The sequence below is a fragment of the Toxotes jaculatrix genome, chromosome 9 (assembly GCF_017976425.1).
Source record: "Toxotes jaculatrix isolate fToxJac2 chromosome 9, fToxJac2.pri, whole genome shotgun sequence".
NCBI classification, from domain to species: domain Eukaryota; kingdom Metazoa; phylum Chordata; class Actinopteri; family Toxotidae; genus Toxotes; species Toxotes jaculatrix.
In genome coordinates this window covers 2,111,568-2,133,894 of record NC_054402.1, presented here as the reverse complement: position 1 = coordinate 2,133,894, position 22,327 = coordinate 2,111,568, and the positions used below count along the sequence as shown (strand labels likewise).

Here is a 22,327-nt window from a genome sequence, read left to right as displayed (position 1 = left end):
GGTGGTGAGCTTACAATGAAACACAAGCTACCTGAGACACTTGTGAGGGGGGAGTGTGAGGGTGTCAGGGGTGAACCGTGGATTTCTATCTTTAGTGCCACCTCACCAGGTCCTCCGATCTCCAATGCCAGTTCTCCCGTATTGAATTGCATCGAGTCAGCTGTCAGTCTGTCTGTCTCTCCTTCCATCCCTCCGTCCATTCATCTGTTCATCCACTGTCACTTGACCAAACAAAATTCATAGTTCTTGTCCAAAGCAGCAGGACAGCTGAGAGGGAAGACCGAATAATGGACAGAGCAATTAACAGCTGGGATGTAATGCATGATGTCAGAATACACATTTTACCTTGGATTAACAAACACTATCTGTAATATGTCATGTCTTGTTTAGCTTCACACGTGTACAACTTCCTGTTTCATTCCTTCATTATATCAATGCTGAGCAACAGTTGAAATTACTGCAACACAGAACAGGGAGAAGACGTGAGGGGAGGTGATGTGGACTGAGGCAGAGGGACGGGGAATTTTCTGTGCTTGTCCGGCCACTGAGCGTCATGCTACCATTGGACCAATCACAGTTATTGTTGTCTGCTTGTGGGGGTGCATGTCAGGCTACAGCGTGATATTCATACATGGCCGTCATGGCTGTGTGCGTGTGTGCGTGCGTGTGTGTGTCATTGTTCCCTTTCATTCTATAAGTCATTCATTTCTAATTTTACATCAATGGGATGCTGGCCAAGACAGCTGTAACATTTAACTCTGAGTTCTCCTCAACGTGTATGCGTGTGTGTGTGTGCATGCGTGCGTGCGTGTGTGTGTGCGTGTGTGCGTGCGTGTGTGCGCGCGTGTGTGTGTGTGTGTGTCTGTTGCATAATTCTTATATATCCATGCAGTTATGTCTACCACGCACACTTGCACACTTCTTTTTCCTTTTTGTGTTTATCCATGTCCATGTCTATGCACAAACACACACACACACACACACACGCGCCTGCAGCCTGTACCATCATTCCTTCCTGCTGTCAGCTCTCTGCTGGGTGCCAGCAGCAGAGTTGTGTTGCCAGTGTGAGGTCCCACCACCCCTCTCATCTCAGCATTGATCTAATTTTCTCTGCTTAGCAGCTTCTCACCTAACACACACACACACACACACACACATATATATATAACTGAAGGACTTAATTGAAAAGATATAGTTTCTATCGTTGTTTCATGCTCCTTCCTCATGAGAATATGATATTCAGTGTATTAGGTGTGAATTCAAAAAGGAGCATGTAGATAAATAACTGAGGATGCACAGTCATGGTACTGTTATTTTCAGCGGTGCCACTGTAATGATAGGCAGTACTGCTAATGTGTCCTCGGAGAGGGGACAGTGCAGACATGCAACTGTGAGGTGAAAGCAAAATGAAACTGCGTAATGTATTCACTCATGTTAGTCAGCTGTCTCATTAGACTGTGTGTGTGTGCGAGTGTGTGTGCGAGTGTGTGTGTGCGCGTGCGTGCGTGTGCGCATGTGCGTGTGTGTGTGTGGTAAGTGATTAGGAATAACAAAGTAAACATCCCAGTGGATTATTGTAATAAATATTGAAATAACTTGCACTGAGGTGAGTGAATAATTTCTCATAAACACTGTGGACTGTGCTGTGGACACAGACTATCACATATTTAAAAGGAATATAAATATTTCCACTGCAACAGATGAAAAAATATAGTGGTTTCTATTTTCTGCAGCAAGGTCAGAGGTTGAGGAAAGAACTTTGAACTCTGACCCGCAAAGCTTTATGGGAAATGTTTGGTGATCCTGTGTAGTTCAGTGACACCAACTGAGGAGTTTGCACTGATACTGATATGAGTTTCATTAGAAAAGCTTCCTACAAATGTCAGATTTGTTTTCTCTTTAGGGTTCATGTGCATGGTGAACCAATCTGTAGACTGGTCACCTGTTAACCAATCACGGTGGACATTCTCTGACCCTATAGGTGCACATGTGGTGAGCAGCAGGGTTGTTTGTTGGGAGCACAGAGGCCCAGGAGGAGTTTCCCCGGGGACCAGTGACCGTATATGGCTGGGCACTGCCTGCACGCCCACCACAGTCAATTTGCTGGTGCTTCCCTGCCTACCTGACAGCTGTGCTGTCCGTCAACATGCTCACAACTGTCACACACAGGCACATACAGCAGAACACACACACACACAAACAGATAGAGTCGTGATAATCCGTGTTTGTTGGGCTTCTCACTGCCTCCCTCTCTGTAAATGTTCTTTTTTATCTAATTTTAACCTCTTTTAGTGATGAACTTCCAGGGAACCCGTCTGAATATGTGTTCAATGGGCCAACACTAACAACCTGTTATGTAATATTATTGGATCATTTTGTATTGATGCATTAACTTTAATATTATAGCTGGTTGGGACGGAGCTAATTTTAACTACTTTAATTCAAATCATTGGGTTGTTAAATCTGTAACAGCGGAGCGTCTTTTATTCGAACTTCACCTGATTCGAAAAATGAATCCAGCTGTCGAATAAATGTTTTGGAGTAATGAATGCAATATTTCCCTCTGAAATGTGCAGCACAAGTATAAAGTAGCATAACAAGTAAAGTACAAAATGATAAAAGCAAGACTATAAGATTCATCACCAATTTATTTATCTCAGTTTGAATTTACCAAGAAAAAACTTGCAGTCTTCCACTTCACACACAGACGTTCAGGTGGTTGTTTTGGTCCTGGTGACTTCAAGTTAAGCTGCTGAGCCCTGGCCCCACTGACTCCCACTGACTCCCACTGACTCCCACTGAACACTGCTGGAAACCTCTTAATGTAACTCAAGTTGATTGTTTCCTAAAACCACCAGCTTAGCTAATGTGACATTAATAAGACTAATGCTGGTTCCACACTGTGACCTCTGGGTCACACACACACACACACACGGACCACCCAGTTAATCTGAGGGCTTATCTGTGACAGCAACAATACAACATGAAAACACACACGCACACACACGCACACACACACACGCACACACACTCATTCACTCTGAGTAATATATATTGATTTTTCAGTTCACTGGGTTCAGACACAAACTGTGCGTTGATGGTCTCGTTAATAATCTGACCGCCTCTCTCCCGCTGCAGGAAACTCATCTCTCCGGCAGATGGCCGTGTCCCAGGCAGGACCACGGGCAGGACACTACGGCCGGCCCCGGTGCCGCGGTGTATGGTGGGAAACATGGGGTCAGGTAAGCTCCTCAGCTTCGTCAAGTCACACAGACATAAATGGACCAAAACAGGAAATTGAAACATTTTGCCTTCAGAATAAAAGAATTGCGTTTAAATTATATTTGTATTTTAGTGTTCTACAATTTATTTATTTATTTGCTGTTTTTGTCATCTTTGTTGTCCTAATATCTTGGTGATGATGTTGTTCACATACTGAAGGATCAACCTTATGTTGATGGGACACAAAGATTAAAAGCATTGGGTGTTTGTTGCATTAGAGACATCTCAGAGTCTCCTTTTTATCCAAAGTTTTTTTTTTAGGTATTTCTCAGGGACATTCTTACAAACCACAACAGTATTCTCAAAACATATTTATCCCCCTTCCTCCGTTCAAGTTCCTCCACTTTAATCAGATACATCAGCTCAGAAATAAAACCCTTGCATTGCTTTCATATTTTGTTTATGTAGTTTTCGTTCATCTTCTCTTTAAAAGCCAGTAAACGGAGGATATTTAGGCTGGGTTCCAAAAAATCAAACTCTGGAATTTACAGCATCACTGGATTGCAGCATTAATGCCTTTCACGCGCACTGATCGAGCTTTTAGTTTGAAGGTGATGGCCGGAAGTCGGTGCTGGTGGCTCGGTGGCGTCAGGGGCATCTGAGAGCCGAGGAGGCGACAGGTGAATGATTCACAGCGTCTGCTGCTCACCGTCCCACCTGTTCGGCATTAAATAAAGCGAAGGATCGTGTGAGAGGAAATGCTCCGCCGGGTCTGACGGCTTTCTGTGTCGGGAAAAAATAACGACTTTAGCCGAGAGTGGACGAAGAGACGAGCGCGCGCCGCCCGAGCACGGACTTAGCAGGTAGGCTATAAATAACTTTATGTTGATGTGGATCTGAAACGAAGCCTGCGCGGTGTGTGTGTATGTGTGTGTCCGTGTGTTTACATCCTGTTTCACTGCATAATTATCACCCGCGTACAGCAGCCGGCGGTGTTCTTCACTCAGTCACAGCAAATTCAACATTTAAAGTTTAATCTGAAAACACAGAACATGAACGGGAACGTCTCGTGACGCTGTAGATCAGCTGAGAAGTTTGTGGCATCGAAATGCGTTTGAACATTTTGGAAAACCGGCGCTGAGGCCTGTCGCGCCGCCCACTGTAAACAAAGCGCATACAGCCCGTGTGTGTGTGTGTGTGTGTGTGTGTGTGTGTGTGTGTCAAGGAAAATGACACAAGCGTCCCAGAATAAGGTGAAGCTCGAAAAAAGTGTTGTTTCACTGTTTATATACACAAATACAGCAGAAACAACGTGAGACATAAAGTCATGACGTCAGTCTGTTTGCGTGTTTTACGTTTTTTGTGCCTTTTTCATTCATAATATCTAAAAATATTCATAAGTCGCCTTTTAAACCCTTTTCCTTTCTATGATATTTCGTGCTTTACTGACATAAAGCGGATACTGTGTGAAAACCCCACATCAGCACTTTTAGAACTGACACGTTATATTACTATGTACTGTATATAAAACACGCTCCTTTTATTCGTAGATGTCTCCAGGGGACATTCCTCTGTCTTTTAATGAGTGGAATAAGCCCAAAATCCAAACCATAATTTAGTTTTTGTTTATTCATCTCCATGTTCCATGTTGGTCTAAGTGTCCTGTGAATATTCGGACCAGGTGTTATGTGAAGGTTGTTTGTGACAGAATAAAATCAAAGCTAAACAGACACGCACAGTAGATACAGAACGTAGATACTTTGGTTGAACTGCATTATAACAAGAACTCATCTTAAACTGTAATTTTCAGTCGGCTTTGACTTTTAGATTTCAGTTTTGACCTCAGCAGAACAGTTTGGATAACACTGGACCTGCATGTTCAACACGCTGTGTAACGTCTGTATTTAGTTCCATATGCTCACTTCTCCTCTCAGACTCTGGCCTGGCCAGAAAAGAGGAAACTGAGAACCATGATGTTTGTGTTGGAAGCTGCTGACAGCTGTGAACAGCGGTTTTTGTGTTTTCTTCACAGTTCTCATTATAGTTGACAGCTCACTGTTAATACGGGAAACTCCATCCAAAATCCAGACTTAAATGATCCACCTGCAGCGACCCAGAAACGCCGCGTGCGTCTGTGCTCCGTCGTCGTTTTATCGCGTGCGCTGGAGCGTGCAGTCAGCTGTCAGCCTGAACAAAAAAAAAAGGACTATTTCACTTAACAATGCGAAATATATATTTGCAAAATAATAGCCACTTAAAGTGTTTATTTTATCTGGTTAATGTGATTTTTGCTCCCGAGCCTCGGCGCTCATCAGGACTGTATCTGTCGTCTGGGAAACTTTTCTTGGATTTATCCATCGTTTACCTCCCGGGGGTCGAAAAGCTGAGTAAATCTTGCCGCCGGGTGTCGGACATCGGCGGTTGTGACGCATATTTTGAGCGACAAAAAATTAAAAACGTTTTATTTTAGTGTTACAAGATCACCACAATCTTCAAATTTATAATTACATCTTAAAAAATGAACGAATACATTTAAATGAAATGCTCATTATTTATTTTCCAAAGTCACAGGGAGCCACAGCAGAGGGATGAAAGAGCCACATTATTATATTACCACTACTGCTGCATGGATAATTTTACTACTGCTGGTAAATATTATTATTTCCCGTGACACCACAGGGCGAGCACGACTATAATGACTTGCTCAGTGATTCAAAAGTTGCTCTTTGTGCCGTTCCCAGGTCAGCCGTTGGGAGAGGAGGAACCTCAGAGCTGGAGCCATGTTGTCGGCGGAGGAGATTCTGTGCAGCACGCAGCAGGTGATCGCGGGGCTGGAGGCGCTGAGAGGAGAGAACTGCAGTCTGCTGGAGAACCTGCAGGAGGCGATGGAGAGCCGGCCGGTGACAGAGAGCGGCAGCGTGGAGCAGGAGAAGAGCGGCATCATCCGCCAGTCACTGGAGAGGATAGAGCTGGGACTGAGTGAGGCTCAGGTACAAAGACAAGAATAAAAACTCATTAAATGGGAGAAAAGGCCGAGAAAGTTCTAATATAAAACAAACAGGTCAGAGCAGGAGAAAGGGCAGTAAAAGCTAAGTACAAATAAAACTGATTAAAGTTGGATTTAACATTAAAGGTGCCTTTAAAAGTGAAGAGTATAGAAATAAACAGTACATACAAGATGTGGCATTAGATAAGAATTAAAAATATGAAGTATTTTTTTTATAATGTTCTTATAATAAAATATCTTTGTTTAAATGTCTTTCATAGTTTCCATACTGTATCGAGGAAAGGTCCACGTGTTTGTCTAATGTTTAGTTTATGAATTTTAACTATCAAAGTTCTAATAGTCATGTTCATTTCCGTTTTCTGTTGTATTTTTTCTCTGTACGTCATGTTTTTGTTTTCTCTCGTCCCTTCAGGTGATGATGGCGCTGTCGGCTCACCTGGGATCACTGGAGGCAGAGAAACAGAAGCTGCGAGCTCAGGTGAGTTTCTGTTTAAAACAAAATGGAGAGTGAATCTTAAAAAATCCTTCTCCTTCACCTTTTTCTCCACATAATCATCTCCTCTGTATGTTTTCCTCCAATATCCATCATCTTCTTCGTCTTTCATTTTTTGTCTCTCTTTCTCCCTCCCCTCCACCCTCCATCTGTCTTACTCTTCTCCTCACCCTTCATTGTCTCCTCCTCCTCCTCCCCTCTCTTCGTGTCCCACGCCTCTTCCTCAGGTGCGTCGTCTCTGTCAGGAGAACCAGTGGTTGAGGGACGAGCTGGCCAATGCCCAGCAGCGGCTGCAGGACAGGGAGCAGGAGCTGGTCACCCTGGAGGAGCAGAACAGACACCTGCAGTTCATGTCCTCCATACGCAAATATGACCAGGAGGAGCCACAGCTGGTGAGGACCAGCAGCACACAAACACAAATACGTGTACATGTGTAATTTTTAGAAAGGTTATTAAGGTGGATCTAAGGCTTTTAATCTGAAATGGTTACAAGAAGTGTTGAGTTTGTATTAACAGCATAATCCGGTATCTTTAACAAGGACACAGGAGCAGATCAAATCCTCGGATTTAAATCAGAATTGAAGTCCATATAAAACTTTGTGTTTGTTGCTCCCGTCAGGATGACAAAGACATGTCCTCCAACAAGGAGTCTCTGGACGATCTCTTTCCTGCTGAGGATGAGGAGCAGTCACAGAGTAAGACTCTGCTGTTGTGTGTGGATGTATGTTTACCACAGACTTTTATTTCTGCCTGATGATAACGTGTCTGAAAATCATTCACAGCACAGATGTGGTATCTGTGCAGGCCAAATATTTTAAAGGGTTAGTTCACATAAATGGAAAAAAATTTCCATTCCAGAGTTTTGAGGTACTGTTCCAATGCAGTGGCGGTGTTGAATGAAATGCGAGCAGACACTGGTGTGTAGTATGTGTCATTCAGTGTTGTGAGCATCACATGAGAATTTCCAGCCACATTGATTTTTCCAGGGTGGTGTTGGAGCTCTGAGCAGTGGAGATATCAGAAGCTGAGAAGATAAAACTCAGGCTGAGTGGATGGGTAGATACAGCTGCTTCAAGTTTTCATTCTCTGCAGATAAACTCAGAGTGTAACTGTATTTCATGAGTTTAGTTACATGAGTTTTATTGCAGCTACACAACGTCAGATACTTTAAAGCTACGATGAAATAAAGTCATGACAGATATTTAACAAAGAGGTGAAGGATGAGCCAACTCATCTATGTTAGTAGAGGGGCACTTCCATCTGTTTGCTGTTAACTGAAGAAAATGTTTTGTAAATGTGATGTGAAAATTCTTCTTTTTGTCCGTTTGTTGTTGTTCAGTGTCCCAGCCTCACCACAGCAGTGCAGCGGCTGCAGCCCAGCAGGGCGGCTACGAGATTCCCGCCCGCCTTCGAACGCTTCACAACCTGGTTATCCAGTACGCATCCCAGGGACGATACGAAGTCGCTGTACCACTCTGCAAACAGGTGTGAGGGACTTCCGTCTCCAGCTGGTCCCTGGACAGCATGTCCAATGTTACTGGTGCTGTTTGGGTCCCATAACAAATCTCTGAAGATCTGAAACTGGCATCACACTGGACCCTTCTGTTTATCTGCAGGTTGCTGGCCCAGTTTACAATTCAGCTGCTTTTCTGTATTTTATGATCATGTCTCAACAGGCTTTGGAAGACCTGGAGAAGTCCTCAGGCCACACCCACCCAGACGTAGCCACCATGCTGAACATACTGGCGTTGGTATATAGGTGAGACCCGTTACCATGGTGAAAATGTGAAAGCTTGTCAACCCACCCCTAAAAAAAAAAAAGCAACAAAATAAAACGTGAATTACATCTGCACCTGGTTATCACCTGTTTTTTCCCTAATTTTTTACAACTTAACTGAGGTTTGAGGTTATGAACTAAGAGATCTAATGAATGAATGAACTAATGTCCCAAATTTCTGTTTCTGAGTATTTAGCTCATCAGTTTATTCATCAATACCAGAATAAAATGAGCTGAAATGAAAAAAACAATGAAACTTGAAAGCAATAAGAGCATTAACAGTGAAAATCACTAATGAAAAACAAAGCGACAGTTGTTCCTGTAGTTGGAACCAAAACCATTTGATTTTATATGAATATAATTTATATGATTTTACAGTGTGTGTGTCTGTGTGTGTGTGTGTGTGTGTGTGTGTGTCTGTGTGTGTCTGTGTCTGTGTCTGTGTCTGTGTCTCTGTGTGTGTTTCCGTTTCCGACAGGGACCAGAACAAATACAAAGAAGCAGCCAACCTGTTGAACGATGCTTTGGCGATCAGGGAGAAAACTCTTGGGATGGACCACCCGGCTGTAAGTTCCCTTCCCTTCATGAAGCAGCTGCAGGCACAGACACCTGTAACAACCTCTGAAACTTACTCTCGTATTAATGTTACTTTATTTTCACTCACTGTTCTGTTTTATCATGTATGAGTAATCATGTATGTATTATCATGTATGAGTAAACTTAAAACATAAAACTCAGGTAGATGCATTTTAACAGATGTTTGACCCTCAGTGGGAGTGCTGCCTCTACACCTAAACATATTTGCAGTGTTCCCTTTGTGGTTGTTTAATGTAGTTTAGATCAGACGTACTGATGTGGTGTGTGTGTGTGTGTGTGTGTGTGTGTGTGTGTGTGTGTGTGTGTGTGTGTGTGTGTGTGTGTGTGTGTGTGTGTGTGTGTGTACAGGTTGCAGCAACACTCAACAACCTGGCAGTGCTTTATGGGAAAAGAGGAAAATACAAGGAAGCAGAGCCACTGTGTAAAAGAGCTTTGGAGATCAGAGAGAAGGTGAGAGAGACACAGTAATATTACTGCTCTCAGACGGAGCCTCAGAGCTCCTGTATAACTGTATACTGTATAACATAACCTCACCTTCAACCCTAAACCCTTTTGTCTCTCCACTCAGGTTCTGGGTACAGACCACCCAGATGTGGCAAAGCAGCTGAACAACCTGGCTCTGCTGTGTCAGAACCAGGGGAAGTACCAGGAGGTGGAGCAGTACTATGAACGCGCTCTGCACATCTACCAGAGCAAACTGGGACCAGACGATGCCAACGTGGCCAAAACCAAGAACAACCTGGTGAGACGTGAGGAAACTTTGATGTCTCATTTCTTTTTTCTTTTTTTTTTCTAAAAAGTGTTTTGTGTTTTTACATTTCACTTTGTCTCCTTTGTCCCCTTGTTTTCTTCAGTTTGTCATTTCAAATTTAGAAAGATATAAGATCACACAACTGAGAAAACTGCAAAACAATAACTGTTCAATTTAACTTTTATATAATATAAAGTCACTCCTTCATTTATGTCTCCCAGGCACCTGCATTGAACACTGCTAATGAAACTATATCAGACCTTCCCCTCACTCACTCCTTCTCTTTCTACACTCATTTTTCTTTTTTTTCTCTCCCCCTCTCAGGCATCATGTTATCTTAAGCAGGGGAAATACAGACAAGCTGAGTCTCTTTACAAAGAAATCCTGACCAGAGCACATGAAAAGGAGTTCGGATCTGTAGAAGGTACAAAACAGTGATAATCATAATCTGACCAAAAAAATAAAATATAATGTCATAAAAAAAGTCATGTTGCCATAAAGTGTCAAAATAGTCCAAAAAAAGTCATATTTTAGTAAAACCTCAAAATGTCATAAAAAACGGTCATACGGCCGTAAGGCATCAGAATTGGCCAAAAAAGTCATGTTTTAGTAAGACCTCAAAATGTCGTAAGGCTTCAATAGTAATAGTCATGACGTTTTTTATGACATTTTGAGGTCGTACTAAAGTATGACTTTATTTGGCCGATTTTGACGCCTTACTATACTACGACGTTTTTTATGACATTTTGAGGTCAAAAAAATTTTGAATTTTTTTGGCCGATTTTGACGCCTTACTATACTATGACGTTTTTTATGACATTTTGAGGTCAAAAATTTTTTTGACTTTTTTTGTCCGAAAAAAACGCCATACTATACTATGACGTTTTTTATGACTTTTGGAGGTCAAAAAATTTTTTGACTTTTTTTGCCCCAAAAAAACGCCATACTATACTATGACTTCAATAGTAATAGTCATGACGTTTTTTATGACATTTTGAGGTCGTACTAAAGTATGACTTTATTTGGCCGATTTTGACGCCTTACTATCGTATGACGTTTTTATGACTTTTTGAGGTCAAAAATTTTTTTGACTTTTTTTGGCCGATTTTGACGCCTTACTATACTATGACGTTTTTTATGACATTTTGAGGTCAAAAAAAATTTTGACTTTTTTTGGCCGATTTTGACGCCTTACTATACTATGACGTTTTTTATGACATTTTGAGGTCAAAAATTTTTTTGACTTTTTTTGTCCGATTTTGACGCCTTACTATACTATGACGTTTTTTATGACATTTTGAGGTCAAAAAAATTTTTGACTTTTTTTGCCCGAAAAAAACGCCATACTATACTATGACGTTTTTTATGACTTTTGGAGGTCAAAAAAAATTTTGACTTTTTTTGGCTGAAAAAAACGCCATACTATACTATGACGTTTTTTATGACTTTTTGAGGTCAAAAAAATTTTTGACTTTTTTTGGCCGATTTTGACGCCTTACTATACTATGATGTTTTTTATGACATTTTGAGGTCGAAAAAATTTTTGAGTTTTTTTGCCCGAAAAAAACGCCTTACTATACTATGACGTTTTTAATGACATTTGGAGGTCGAAAAAAATTTTGACTTTTTTTGTCTGAAAAAAACGCCATACTATACTATGACGTTTTTATGACTTTTGGAGGTCAAAAAAAACGTTGACTTTTTTTGGCCGATTTTGACGCCTTACTATACTATGACGTTTTTTATGACTTTTGGAGGTCAAAAAAAATGTTGACTTTTTTTGCCCGAAAAAAACGCCTTACTATACTATGACGTTTTTTATGACTTTTTGAGGTCAAAAAAATTTTTGACTTTTTTGGCCGATTTTGACGCCTTACTATACTATGACGTTTTTTATGACATTTTGAGGTCGAAAAATTTTTTGACTTTTTTTGCCCTAAAAAGACACCTTACTATACTATGACGTTTTTTATGACTTTTGGAGGTCGAAAAAATTTTTGACTTTTTTTGTCCGAAAAAAACGCCATACTATACTATGACGTTTTTTATGACTTTTGGAGGTCAAAAAAAACTTTGACTTTTTTTGGCCGATTTTGACGCCTTACTATAGTATGACGTTTTTTATGACATTTTAAGGTCAAAAAAATTTTTGACTTTTTTTGTCCGATTTTGACGCCTCACTATAGTATGACGTTTTTAATGACATTTTAAGGTCAAAAAAATTTTTTGACTTTTTTTGTCCGATTTTGACGCCTTACTATACTATGACGTTTTTTATGACTTTTGGAGGTCAAAAAAAATTTTGACTTCTTTTGTCCGAAAAAAACGCCATACTATACTATGACGTTTTTTATGACTTTTGGAGGTCAAAAAAATTTTTGACTTTTTTTGCCCGAAAAAAACGCCTTACTATAGTATGACGTTTTTTATGACTTTTGGAGGTCAAAAAAATTTTTGACTTTTTTTGCCCGAAAAAAACGCCATATTATACTATGACGTTTTTTATGACTTTTGGAGGTCAAAAAATTTTTTGACTTTTTTTGGCCGATTTTGACGCCTTACTATAGTATGACGTTTTTTATGACATTTTGAGGTCGAAAAAATTTTTGACTTTTTTTGCCCGAAAAAAACGCCATACTATACTATGACGTTCTTTATGACTTTTGGAGGTCAAAAAAAATTTTGACTTTTTTTGCCCGGAAAAAACGCCATACTATACTATGATGTTTTTTATGACTTTTTGAGGTCGAAAAAATTTTTGACTTTTTTTGCCCGAAAAAAACGGCATGGTATACTATGACGTTTTTTATGACTTTTGGAGGTCAAAAAAATTGTTGACTTTTTTTGGCCGAAAAAGACGCCTTACTATACTATGACGTTTTTTATGACATTTTGAGGTCGAAAAAATTTTTGACTTTTTTTGGCCGGAAAATACGCCATACTATACTATGACGTTTTTTATGACATTTTGAGGTCGAAAAATTTTTTGACTTTTTTTGCCCGAAAAAAACGCCATACTATACTATGATGTTTTTTATGACTTTTGGAGGTCGAAAAATTTTTTGACTTTTTTTGCCCGAAAAAGACGCCTTACTATACTATGATGTTTTTTATGACTTTTGGAGGTCAAAAAAAAATTTGACTTTTTTTGTCCGAAAAAAACGCCATACTATACTATGACGTTTTTTATGACTTTTGGAGGTCAATAAAAAATTTTGACTTTTTTTTTCCCGAAAAAAACGCCATACTATACTATGACGTTTTTTATGACATTTTGAGGTCAAAAAAAATTTTTGAGTTTTTTTGGCCGATTTTGACGCCTTACTATACTATGACGTTTTTTATGACATTTTGAGGTCGAAAAAATTTTTGACTTTTTTTGGCCGAAAAAAACGCCATACTATACTATGACGTTTTTTATGACTTTTTGAGGTCGAAAAAATTTTTGACTTTTTTTGGCCGAAAAAAACGCCATACTATACTATGACGTTTTTTATGACTTTTGGAGGTCGAAAAAATTTTTGAGTTTTTTTGCCCGAAAAAAACTCCTTATTATATTATGACGTTTTTTATGACTTTTGGAGGTCAAAAAATTTTTTGACTTTTTTTGGCCGATTTTGACGCTTTACTATAGTATGATGTTTTTTATGAGTTTTGGTGGTAAAAAAAAAAGTTGACTTTTTTTGTCCGAAAAAAACGCCATACTATACTATGACGTTTTTTATGACTTTTGGAGGTCAAAAAATTTTTTGACTTTTTTTGCCCGGAAAAAACGCCATACTATACTATGACGTTTTTTATGACTTTTGGAGGTCGAAAAATTTTTTGACTTTTTTTGGCCGATTTTGACGCCTTACTATACTATGACGTTTTTTATGACATTTTGAGGTCGAAAAAATTTCTGACTTTTTTTGGCCGAAAAAAACGCCATACTATACTATGACGTTTTTTATGACTTTTGGAGGTCGAAAAATTTTTTGACTTTTTTTGGCCGATTTTGACGCCTTACTATACCATGACGTATTTTATGACATTTTGAGGTCGAAAAAATTTTTGACTTTTTTTGCCCGAAAAAAACGCCATACTATACTATGACGTTTTTTATGACTTTTGGAGGTCGAAAAAATTTTTGACTTTTTTTGCCCGGGAAAAAGACGCCTTACTATAGTATGACGTTTTTTATGACATTTTGAGGTCGAAAAAATTTTTGACTTTTTTTGGCCGAAAAAAACGCCATACTATACTATGACGTTTTTTATGACTTTTTGAGGTCGAAAAAATTTTTGACTTTTTTTGGCCGAAAAAAACGCCATACTATACTATGACGTTTTTTATGACTTTTGGAGGTCAAAAAAAAATTTGACTTTTTTTGTCTGAAAAAAACAGCATACTATACTATGACGTTTTTTATGACTTTTGGAGGTCGAAAAATTTTTTGACTTTTTTTGGCCGAAAAAGACGCCATACTATACTATGACGTTTTTTATGACTTTTTGAGGTCGAAAAATTTTTTGACTTTTTTTGGCCGATTTTGACGCCTTACTATAGTATGACGTTTTTTATGACATTTTGAGGTCGAAAAATTTTTTGACTTTTTTTGGCCGAAAAAAACGCCATACTATACTATGACGTTTTTTATGACTTTTGGAGGTCGAAAAAATTTTTGACTTTTTTTGGCCGAAAAAGACGCCATACTATACTATGACGTTTTTTATGACTTTTTGAGGTCGAAAAATTTTTTGACTTTTTTTGGCCGATTTTGACGCCTTACTATAGTATGACGTTTTTTATGACATTTTGAGGTCGAAAAATTTTTTGACTTTTTTTGGCCGAAAAAAACGCCATACTATACTATGACGTTTTTTATGACTTTTGGAGGTCGAAAAAATTTTTGACTTTTTTTGTCCGAAAAAAACGCCATACTATACTATGACGTTTTTTATGACTTTTGGAGGTCGAAAAATTTTTTGACTTTTTTTGGCCGATTTTGACGCCTTACTATACTATGACGTTTTTTATGACATTTTGAGGTCGAAAAAATTTTTGACTTTTTTTGGCCGAAAAAAACGCCATACTATACTATGACGTTTTTTATGACTTTTGGAGGTCAAAAAAAATTTTGACTTTTTTTGCCCGGAAAAAACGCCATACTATACTATGACGTTTTTTATGACTTTTGGAGGTCGAAAAAATTTTTGACTTTTTTTGGCCGAAAAAAACGCCATACTATAATATGACGTTTTTTATGACTTTTGGAGGTCGAAAAATTTTTTGACTTTTTTTGGCCGAAAAAGACGCCATACTATACTATGACGTTTTTTATGACTTTTTGAGGTCGAAAAATTTTTTGACTTTTTTTGGCCGATTTTGACGCCTTACTATAGTATGACGTTTTTTATGACATTTTGAGGTCGAAAAATTTTTTGACTTTTTTTGGCCGAAAAAAACGCCATACTATACTATGACGTTTTTTATGACTTTTGGAGGTCGAAAAAATTTTTGACTTTTTTTGGCCGAAAAAAACGCCTTACTATACTATGACGTTTTTTATGACATTTTGAGGTCGAAAAAATTTTTGACTTTTTTTGGCCGAAAAAAACGCCATACTATACTATGACGTTTTTTATGACTTTTGGAGGTCAAAAAAAATTTTGACTTTTTTTGCCCGGAAAAAACGCCATACTATACTATGACGTTTTTTATGACTTTTGGAGGTCGAAAAAATTTTTGAGTTTTTTTGCCCGAAAAAAACTCCTTACTATATTATGACGTTTTTTATGACTTTTGGAGGTCAAAAAATTTTTTGACTTTTTTTGGCCGATTTTGACGCTTTACTATAGTATGATGTTTTTTATGAGTTTTGGTGGTAAAAAAAAAATTTGAGTTTTTTTGTCCGAAAAAAACGCCATACTATACTATGACGTTTTTTATGACTTTTGGAGGTCGAAAAAATTTTTGACTTTTTTTGCCCGAAAAAGACGCCTTACTATAGTATGACGTTTTTTATGACATTTTGAGGTCGAAAAAATTTTTGACTTTTTTTGGCCGAAAAAAACGCCATACTATACTATGACGTTTTTTATGACTTTTTGAGGTCGAAAAAATTTTTGACTTTTTTTGCCCAAAAAAGACGCCTTACTATACTATGACGTTTTTTATGACATTTTGAGGTCGAAAAAATTTTTGACTTTTTTTGGCCGAAAAAAACGCCATACTATACTATGACGTTTTTTATGACTTTTGGAGGTCAAAAAAATTTTTGACTTTTTTTGGCCGATTTTGACGCCTTACTATAGTATGACGTTTTTTATGACATTTTGAGGTCGAAAAATTTTTTGACTTTTTTTGGCCGAAAAAAACGCCATACTATACTATGACGTTTTTTATGACTTTTTGAGGTCGAAAAAATTTTTGAGTTTTTTTGGCCGATTTTGACGCCTTACTATACTATGACGTTTTTTATGACATTTTGAGGTCGAAAAAATTTTTGACTTTTTTTGCTCGAAAAAAACGCCATACTATACTATGACGTTTTTTATGACTTTTGGAGGTCGAAAAAATTTTTGACTTTTTTTGGCCGAAAAAAACGCCATACTATACTATGACGTTTTTTATGACTTTTGGAGGTCAAAAAAAATTTTGACTTTTTTTGCCCGGAAAAAACGCCATACTATACTATGACGTTTTTTATGACTTTTGGAGGTCAAAAAATTTTTTGACTTTTTTTGGCCGATTTTGACGCTTTACTATAGTATGATGTTTTTTATGAGTTTTGGTGGTAAAAAAAAAATTTGAGTTTTTTTGTCCGAAAAAAACGCCATACTATACTATGACGTTTTTTATGACTTTTGGAGGTCAAAAAATTTTTTGACTTTTTTTGCCCGGAAAAAACGCCATACTATACTATGACGTTTTTTATGACTTTTTGAGGTCGAAAAAATTTTTGACTTTTTTTGCCCAAAAAAGACGCCTTACTATACTATGACGTTTTTTATGACATTTTGAGGTCGAAAAAATTTTTGACTTTTTTTGGCCGAAAAAAACGCCATACTATACTATGACGTTTTTTATGACTTTTGGAGGTCAAAAAAATTTTTGACTTTTTTTGGCCGATTTTGACGCCTTACTATAGTATGACGTTTTTTATGACATTTTGAGGTCGAAAAATTTTTTGACTTTTTTTGGCCGAAAAAAACGCCATACTATACTATGACGTTTTTTATGACTTTTTGAGGTCGAAAAAATTTTTGAGTTTTTTTGGCCGATTTTGACGCCTTACTATACTATGACGTTTTTTATGACATTTTGAGGTCGAAAAAATTTTTGACTTTTTTTGCTCGAAAAAAACGCCATACTATACTATGACGTTTTTTATGACTTTTGGAGGTCGAAAAAATTTTTGACTTTTTTTGGCCGAAAAAAACGCCATACTATACTATGACGTTTTTTATGACTTTTGGAGGTCAAAAAAAATTTTGACTTTTTTTGCCCGGAAAAAACGCCATACTATACTATGACGTTTTTTATGACTTTTGGAGGTCAAAAAATTTTTTGACTTTTTTTGGCCGATTTTGACGCTTTACTATAGTATGATGTTTTTTATGAGTTTTGGTGGTAAAAAAAAAATTTGAGTTTTTTTGTCCGAAAAAAACGCCATACTATACTATGACGTTTTTTATGACTTTTGGAGGTCAAAAAATTTTTTGACTTTTTTTGCCCGAAAAAAACGCCATACTATACTATGACGTTTTTTATGACTTTTGGAGGTCGAAAAAATTTTTGAGTTTTTTTGGCCGATTTTGACGCCTTACTATACTATGACGTTTTTTATGACATTTTGAGGTCGAAAAAATTTTTGACTTTTTTTGCCCGAAAAAAACGCCATACTATACTATGACGTTCTTTATGACTTTTGGAGGTCAAAAAAAATTTTGACTTTTTTTGCCCGGGAAAAACGCCATACTATACTATGATGTTTTTTATGACATTTTGAGGTCGAAAAATTTTTTGACTTTTTTTGGCCGAAAAAAACGCCATACTATACTATGATGTTTTTTATGACTTTTGGAGGTCAAAAAAAAATTTGACTTTTTTTGTCTGAAAAAAACGCCATACTATACTAAGACGTTTTTTATGACTTTTGGAGGTCAAAAAATTTTTTGACTTTTTTTGGCCGAAAAAAACGCCATACTATACTATGACGTTTTTTATGACTTTTTGAGGTTGAAAATTTTTTTGACTTTTTTTGCCCGAAAAAGACGCCTTACTATACTATGACGTTTTTTATGACATTTTGAGGTCGAAAAAATTTTTGACTTTTTTTGGCCGAAAAAAACGCCATACTATACTATGACGTTTTTTATGACTTTTGGAGGTCAAAAAAATTTTTGAGTTTTTTTGGCCGATTTTGACGCCTTACTATAGTATGACGTTTTTTATGACATTTTGAGGTCGAAAAATTTTTTGACTTTTTTTGGCCGAAAAAAACGCCATACTATACTATGACGTTTTTTATGACTTTTTGAGGTCGAAAAAATTTTTGAGTTTTTTTGGCCGATTTTGACGCCTTACTATACTATGACGTTTTTTATGACATTTTGAGGTCGAAAAAATTTTTGACTTTTTTTGCCCGAAAAAAACGCCATACTATACTATGACGTTTTTTTATGACTTTTGGAGGTCGAAAAATTTTTTGACTTTTTTTGGCCGATTTTGACGCCTTAATATAGTATGACGTTTTTTATGACATTTTGAGGTCGAAAAAATTTTTGAGTTTTTTTGGCCGAAAAAAACGCCATACTATACTATGACGTTTTTTATGACTTTTTGAGGTCGAAAAAAAATTTGACTTTTTTTGCCCGAAAAAAACGCCATACTATACTATGACGTTTTTTATGACTTTTGGAGGTCGAAAAAATTTTTGAGTTTTTTTGGCCGATTTTGACGCCTTACTATACTATGACGTTTTTTATGACATTTTGAGGTCGAAAAAATTTTTGACTTTTTTTGGCCGAAAAAAACGCCATACTATACTATGACGTTTTTTATGACTTTTGGAGGTCGAAAAATGTTTTGACTTTTTTTGGCCGATTTTGACGCCTTACTATAGTATGACGTTTTTTATGACATTTTGAGGTCGAAAAAATTTTTGAGTTTTTTTGGCCGAAAAAAACGCCATACTATACTATGACGTTTTTTATGACTTTTTGAGGTCGAAAAATTTTTTGACTTTTTTTGTCCGAAAAAAACGCCATACTATACTATGACGTTTTTTATGACTTTTTGAGGTCGAAAAAAAATGTGACTTTTTTTGCCCGAAAAAAACGCCATACTATACTATGACGTTTTTTATGACTTTTGGAGGTCGAAAAATTTTTTGAGTTTTTTTGGCCGATTTTGACGCCTTACTATACTATGACGTTTTTTATGACATTTTGAGGTCGAAAAAATTTTTGACTTTTTTTGCCCGAAAAAAACGCCATACTATACTATGACGTTCTTTATGACTTTTGGAGGTCAAAAAAAATTTTGACTTTTTTTGCCCGGGAAAAACGCCATACTATACTATGACGTTTTTTATGACATTTTGAGGTCGAAAAATTTTTTGACTTTTTTTGGCCGAAAAAAACGCCATACTATACTATGATGTTTTTTATGACTTTTGGAGGTCAAAAAAAAATTTGACTTTTTTTGTCTGAAAAAAACGCCATACTATACTAAGACGTTTTTTATGACTTTTGGAGGTCAAAAAATTTTTTGACTTTTTTTGGCCGAAAAAAACGCCATACTATACTATGACGTTTTTTATGACTTTTTGAGGTTGAAAATTTTTTTGACTTTTTTTGCCCGAAAAAGACGCCTTACTATACTATGACGTTTTTTATGACATTTTGAGGTCGAAAAAATTTTTGACTTTTTTTGGCCGAAAAAAACGCCATACTATACTATGACGTTTTTTATGACTTTTGGAGGTCAAAAAAATTTTTGACTTTTTTTGGCCGATTTTGACGCCTTACTATAGTATGACGTTTTTTATGACATTTTGAGGTCGAAAAATTTTTTGACTTTTTTTGCCCGAAAAAAACGCCATACTATACTATGACGTTTTTTATGACTTTTTGAGGTCGAAAAAATTTTTGAGTTTTTTTGGCCGATTTTGACGCCTTACTATACTATGACGTTTTTTATGACATTTTGAGGTCGAAAAAATTTTTGACTTTTTTTGCCCGAAAAAAACGCCATACTATACTATGACGTTTTTTATGACTTTTGGAGGTCGAAAAATTTTTTGACTTTTTTTGGCCGATTTTGACGCCTTAATATAGTATGACGTTTTTTATGACATTTTGAGGTCGAAAAAATTTTTGAGTTTTTTTGGCCGAAAAAAACGCCATACTATACTATGACGTTTTTTATGACTTTTTGAGGTCGAAAAATTTTTTGACTTTTTTTGTCCGAAAAAAACGCCATACTATACTATGACGTTTTTTATGACTTTTTGAGGTCGAAAAAAAATTTGACTTTTTTTGCCCGAAAAAAACGCCATACTATACTATGACGTTTTTTATGACTTTTGGAGGTCGAAAAAATTTTTGAGTTTTTTTGGCCGATTTTGACGCCTTACTATACTATGACGTTTTTTATGACATTTTGAGGTCGAAAAAATTTTTGACTTTTTTTGCCCGAAAAAAACGCCATACTATACTATGACGTTTTTTATGACTTTTGGAGGTCGAAAAATTTTTTGACTTTTTTTGGCCGATTTTGACGCCTTACTATAGTATGACGTTTTTTATGACATTTTGAGGTCGAAAAAATTTTTGAGTTTTTTTGGCCGAAAAAAAACGCCATACTATACTATGATGTTTTTTATGACTTTTGGAGGTCAAAAAAAAATTTGACTTTTTTTGTCTGAAAAAAACGCCATACTATACTATGACGTTTTTTATGACTTTTGGAGGTCAAAAAATTTTTTGACTTTTTTTGGCCGAAAAAAACGCCATACTATACTATGACGTTTTTTATGACTTTTGGAGGTCGAAAAAATTTTTGACTTATTTTGGCCGAAAAAAAACGCCATACTATACTATGACGTTTTTTATGACTTTTTGAGGTTGAAAATTTTTTTGACTTTTTTTGCCCGAAAAAGACGCCTTACTATACTATGACGTTTTTTATGACATTTTGAGGTCGAAAAAATTTTTGACTTTTTTTGGCCGAAAAAAACGCCATACTATACTATGACGTTTTTTATGACTTTTGGAGGTCAAAAAAATTTTTGACTTTTTTTGGCCGATTTTGACGCCTTACTATAGTATGACGTTTTTTATGACATTTTGAGGTCGAAAAATTTTTTGACTTTTTTTGCCCGAAAAAAACGCCATACTATACTATGACGTTTTTTATGACTTTTTGAGATCGAAAAAATTTTTGACTTTTTTTGGCCGATTTTGACGCCTTACTATACTATGACGTTTTTTATGACATTTTGAGGTCGAAAAAATTTTTGACTTTTTTTGCCCGAAAAAAACGCCATACTATACTATGACGTTTTTTATGACTTTTGGAGGTCGAAAAATTTTTTGACTTTTTTTGGCCGATTTTGACGCCTTACTATAGTATGACGTTTTTTATGACATTTTGAGGTCGAAAAAATTTTTGAGTTTTTTTGGCCGAAAAAAAACGCCATACTATACTATGACGTTTTTTATGACTTTTTGAGGTCGAAAAAAAATTTGACTTTTTTTGCCCGAAAAAAACGCCATACTATACTATGACGTTTTTTATGACTTTTGGAGGTCGAAAAAATTTTTGAGTTTTTTTGGCCGATTTTGACGCCTTACTATACTATGACGTTTTTTATGACATTTTGAGGTCGAAAAAATTTTTGACTTCTTTTGCCCGAAAAAAACGCCATACTATACTATGACGTTCTTTATGACTTTTGGAGGTCAAAAAAAATTTTGACTTTTTTTGCCCGGGAAAAACGCCATACTATACTATGATGTTTTTTATGACATTTTGAGGTCGAAAAATTTTTTGACTTTTTTTGGCCGAAAAAAACGCCATACTATACTATGATGTTTTTTATGACTTTTGGAGGTCAAAAAAAAATTTGACTTTTTTTGTCTGAAAAAAACGCCATACTATACTATGACGTTTTTTATGACTTTTTGAGGTCGAAAAATTTTTTGACTTTTTTTGGCCGAAAAAAACGCCATACTATACTATGATGTTTTTTATGACTTTTGGAGGTCAAAAAAAAATTTGACTTTTTTTGTCTGAAAAAAACGCCATACTATACTAAGACGTTTTTTATGACTTTTGGAGGTCAAAAAATTTTTTGACTTTTTTTGGCCGAAAAAAACGCCATACTATACTATGACGTTTTTTATGACTTTTTGAGGTTGAAAATTTTTTTGACTTTTTTTGCCCGAAAAAGACGCCTTACTATACTATGACGTTTTTTATGACATTTTG

At 36.3% G+C, this 22,327-nt stretch overlaps 1 protein-coding gene across 4 annotated transcripts in view; it reads left to right on the top strand.

Moving 5' to 3' along the window:
- Positions 1-3,866: 3,866 nt before the first annotated feature.
- Positions 3,867-22,327, top strand: part of klc3 (kinesin light chain 3) — a 26,487-nt gene continuing 8,026 nt past the window's right edge. For 2 of the 4 annotated variants that reach the window (XR_005894581.1, XM_041046339.1), the window contains exons 1-11: positions 5,329-5,870; positions 5,964-6,212; positions 6,642-6,707; positions 6,950-7,114; positions 7,342-7,417; positions 8,062-8,207; positions 8,399-8,481; positions 8,978-9,065; positions 9,445-9,546; positions 9,665-9,838; positions 10,172-10,271. Coding sequence is in view for 2 of the 4 variants with exons in the window: in XM_041046339.1 (XP_040902273.1) it covers positions 5,811-5,870; positions 5,964-6,212; positions 6,642-6,707; positions 6,950-7,114; positions 7,342-7,417; positions 8,062-8,207; positions 8,399-8,481; positions 8,978-9,065; positions 9,445-9,546; positions 9,665-9,838; positions 10,172-10,271 (1,309 nt within the window). In the remaining 2 variants the exon portion in view is untranslated. Of the gene's footprint in view, positions 4,086-5,325; positions 5,871-5,963; positions 6,213-6,641; positions 6,708-6,949; positions 7,115-7,341; positions 7,418-8,061; positions 8,208-8,398; positions 8,482-8,977; positions 9,066-9,444; positions 9,547-9,664; positions 9,846-10,171; positions 10,272-22,327 lie in introns of those variants that run through there. The other 2 variants (XR_005894582.1, XM_041046340.1) reach the window with 2 other exon arrangements.